This window comes from Zosterops lateralis (genome assembly GCF_965231275.1).
Source record: "Zosterops lateralis genome assembly, chromosome: 31".
In the NCBI taxonomy this organism is placed as follows: domain Eukaryota; kingdom Metazoa; phylum Chordata; class Aves; order Passeriformes; family Zosteropidae; genus Zosterops; species Zosterops lateralis.
In genome coordinates, this window is record NC_139791.1 from 4,747,044 (window position 1) to 4,750,402 (window position 3,359).

General features: G+C 56.7%; 1 protein-coding gene across 1 annotated transcript; it reads left to right on the forward strand.

Moving 5' to 3' along the window:
- Window positions 1-314: 314 nt before the first annotated feature.
- On the forward strand, window positions 315-1,247 carry LOC310920760 (olfactory receptor 14A16-like; the record flags this gene model as incomplete). The annotated part of the gene is made up of 1 exon (XM_083880816.1): window positions 315-1,247. The coding sequence occupies one exon, from the start codon at window positions 315-317 to the stop codon at window positions 1,245-1,247; it is 933 nt and encodes a 310-aa protein (XP_083736942.1).
- Window positions 1,248-3,359: the final 2,112 nt, after the last annotated feature.

Genomic DNA, 3,359 nt, shown 5'->3' on the forward strand with positions numbered 1-3,359 from the left:
TGTCCAAGTTCAAACACCAGGACTGGCCCCTACCCTCACTGTTCCCCTGCACTGACTGGGGCTCAGGTATCCTACTGACTGGACTCCCAGGTATCCTACAGGTCGAGCTCTGGCTCCTCACTGAACATTGGCCAGCAGCAATCAGGGCTCCAGCAATCAAAGTGAAGGAAGTTCTCCTAGATATAGACAAGGGGGAGGTGTTTAGTGGCAGGGACTGGTCTGTGAGAAAGGGCTTTGACTTTCCTGTGAGACATTTCCTCTCAAATGTCACTGTCTTTCCTCCTTCTCCAGGTGGGGATGTCCAGACACAGCAAATGTCCTACAGCAGCTCCATCGGCCACTTCTTCCTGCTGGCATTGGCAGACACAAGGCATCTGCAGCTCCTGCACTTCTGCCTCTTCCTGGGCATCTCCCTGGCTGCCCTCCTGGGCAACGGCCTCGTCATCAGCACCGTGGCCTGCGGCCACCACCTGCACAGCCCCATGTTCTTCTTCCTGCTCCACCTGGCCCTCACCGACCTGGGCTCCATCCTCACCACTGTCCCCAAAGCCATGCACAATTCTCTCTGGGACACCAGGCACATCTCCTACACAGGATGTGCTGCACAGCTTTTTCTGTTCTTCTTTTTCATTTCAGCAGAGTATTTCCTCCTGACCGTCATGTGCTACAACCGCTACGTGTCCATCTGCAAACCCCTGCACTACGGGACCCTCCTGGGCAGCAGAGCTTGTGCCCACATGGCAGCAGCTGCCTGGGCCAGTGCCTTTCTCAATGCTCTGCTGCACACAGCCAATACATTTTCCCTGCCCCTGTGCCATGGCAATGTCCTGGGCCAGTTCTTCTGTGAAATTTCACAAATCCTCAAACTCTCCTGCTCCAAATCCTACATCAGGGAACTTGGCTTTCTTACTGTTGGTGCCTGTTTAGGTTTTGGCTGTTTTGTGTTCATTGTTTTCTCCTATGTGCAGATCTTCAGGGCTGTGCTGAGGATCCCCTCTGAGCAGGGACGGCACAAAGCCTTTTCCACCTGCCTCCCTCACCTGGCTGTGGTCTCCCTGTTTCTCAGCACTATCATATTTGCCTACCTGAAGCCTCTTTCCATCTCCTCCCCATCCCTGGATCTGGCCCTGTCAGTTCTGTACTCAGTGGTGCCTCCAGCCCTGAACCCCCTGATCTACAGCCTGAGGAACCAGGAGCTCAAGGCTGCAGTGTGGACACTGATCACTGGACAGTTTCATAAACATTAAACGGGTTGCCAATTTCTGCAAATCACTTGTAATAAAAGTCATCTTTGATAGCACTTTTGCGTTGGTTCTTGGGTTTTTTAATCTTTCTTTTAGTTTTCAATGCTGTTCACAAAGCAAGGACTTCTTTGTGCCCTTTCTTGTTTTGTTTCTTTCCACACTTACTGTGGCCACAAACTACTGTATCAATAAGGAGCTGTGCTCTCAGTAACTTTAAATGGACTAAAGGATCTCCCAACAAAGCTTTCACCAGAGATCCCCCTTTTTGTTTCCTTCTCTGTCACTGCAGCAGCAATGTCTGTGTGCAGAGCTGGGGGCAGATCAGGGCTGGCACAGCAGCTGTGCCCAGCACCAGCAGCCCTTGGTGTTGCCAGTGCTGCTGCCGTGGCCCTGCCCCGCTGCCCTCCTGGCCCTGGTGTTGCTGTAGGGCCTGAGGGCTCTCGGGGCCGGGCACAGGGCTGGGGGTGGCAGTGCCGGGGCTGCAGCAGGGACAGGCCATGGGCACTGCTGGGGCAGCGCTGACGCCTCAGGGCAGGGCCTGGGGGCTCCAGGCTCCTTGCCCAGGCTCTCTCCAGAACACGCCCAGGCCAAGGGTCAGCACAGAAAAGCCCCGTCAGCAGCCCCAGGGTTGCCATGGGCAGGCTGGGGACAAACAGCATGGCTGGGGCTCTGCAAGGGCCCTGGGGGAGATGGGAAGGAGCAGCAGAGCAGGGGCTGATCCATCCCCACTGCACTGGACACCCCAGGGCAGCGTCCCAGAGCGTCCTCATGCACCTGCCAACAACATCCCCCCTCTGCAGCCCTGGCCTCTCCCCCAGCTCACAGAGGCGCAGGATCCTTGCAGGCACAGACAGGGCAGCACTGGCTCAGGAGCCCCTGTTTGCACTGCCCAGAGCAGGCCTGAGCACCCCCATGCTGTTGGTGTGGGGAGATGAACGTGAGGGAGCACAAGTGCCATCAGCCCCTGGGGCCAGGAAGGGCTGGGGGACGGGAAGGACACCACTTAGCTTTGTCGTGGCCTCTGAAGTCAGCCAGAAAGTTTGTTCCCATGAGCTATGAGTTTCCTCTCCCACTGCAGATGTTGTTGCTCAGGACCAGGGCTGCCTGGCAGCCACCCACAAAATGCCCCAAGCATTTCCTTTTCTTTGCCTTTCCTTTCTTCCCTCTTTCCTGCTCCAAATTTCTTCTTCTTGCCCAGCCCTGTCCCCTGCCCTGCAAACATCCTATCCCTGCTTGCCCTTTCCTCTCTGGCCCCTCTCTCCATTTCAATTCCTAGATTTACACCATGGAAATGTCCCTTAGGGAGCAGGATCATCTTACAAGTGCTTCAGGAATTGTCTGCAGGCTCCTGCAGTGCCTGGTGCTGCTCCCTTGCCAGAGGCACCACAGGTCAGGGGGGCACATCTGGGCTGCTGTGTCTGGCTGTGGGGCTCCCTGTTCTGGGTAATGAGGAGGGGCTGCAGAGGCTCTGCAGGACTGACAGGATGGGCTTTAGGCTGTCAGGAGAAGCTGAGGGACCTGGGCTGCTGGACCTTCTGAAGAGGAGGCCCAGGGTCATCCTGCAACTGCTTCAAGGGTGGTTTCAAAGAGTCAGAATCAGCAAGGTTGCAAAATACCTCAGAGATCATCAAGTCCAACCTGTGCCCTAAAACCACCTTGTCTCCCCTGAGCCTCCTCTTCTCCAGGATAAACAACCCCAGCTCCTTCAGCCACTCCTCACAGGACTTGTGTTCCAGACCCCTCACCAGCCTTGTCTCCCTTCTCTGAACCCGCTCCAGCCCCTCCATGTCCTTCCTAAACTGGGGGCCCAGAGCTGGACACAGCAGTCCAGGTGCTGCCACACCAGTGCTGAGCACAGGGGAAGGATCACTGCCCTGCTCCTGCTGGCCACACCATTCCTGATCCAGGCCAGGGGCCATTGGCCTTCTTGGCCACCTGGGCACACTGCTGCCTCATGTCCAGCCTGCTGTCCAGCACTGCCCCAGCGTCCTTTCTGCCTGGACACTCTCCAGCCACTCTGTCCCCAGCCTGGAGCACTGCAGAGGTTGTTGTGGCCAAAGGGCAGGACCCGGCCCTTGGTCTTGTTCAACCTCCCATGGTTGGATTTGGGCCCTG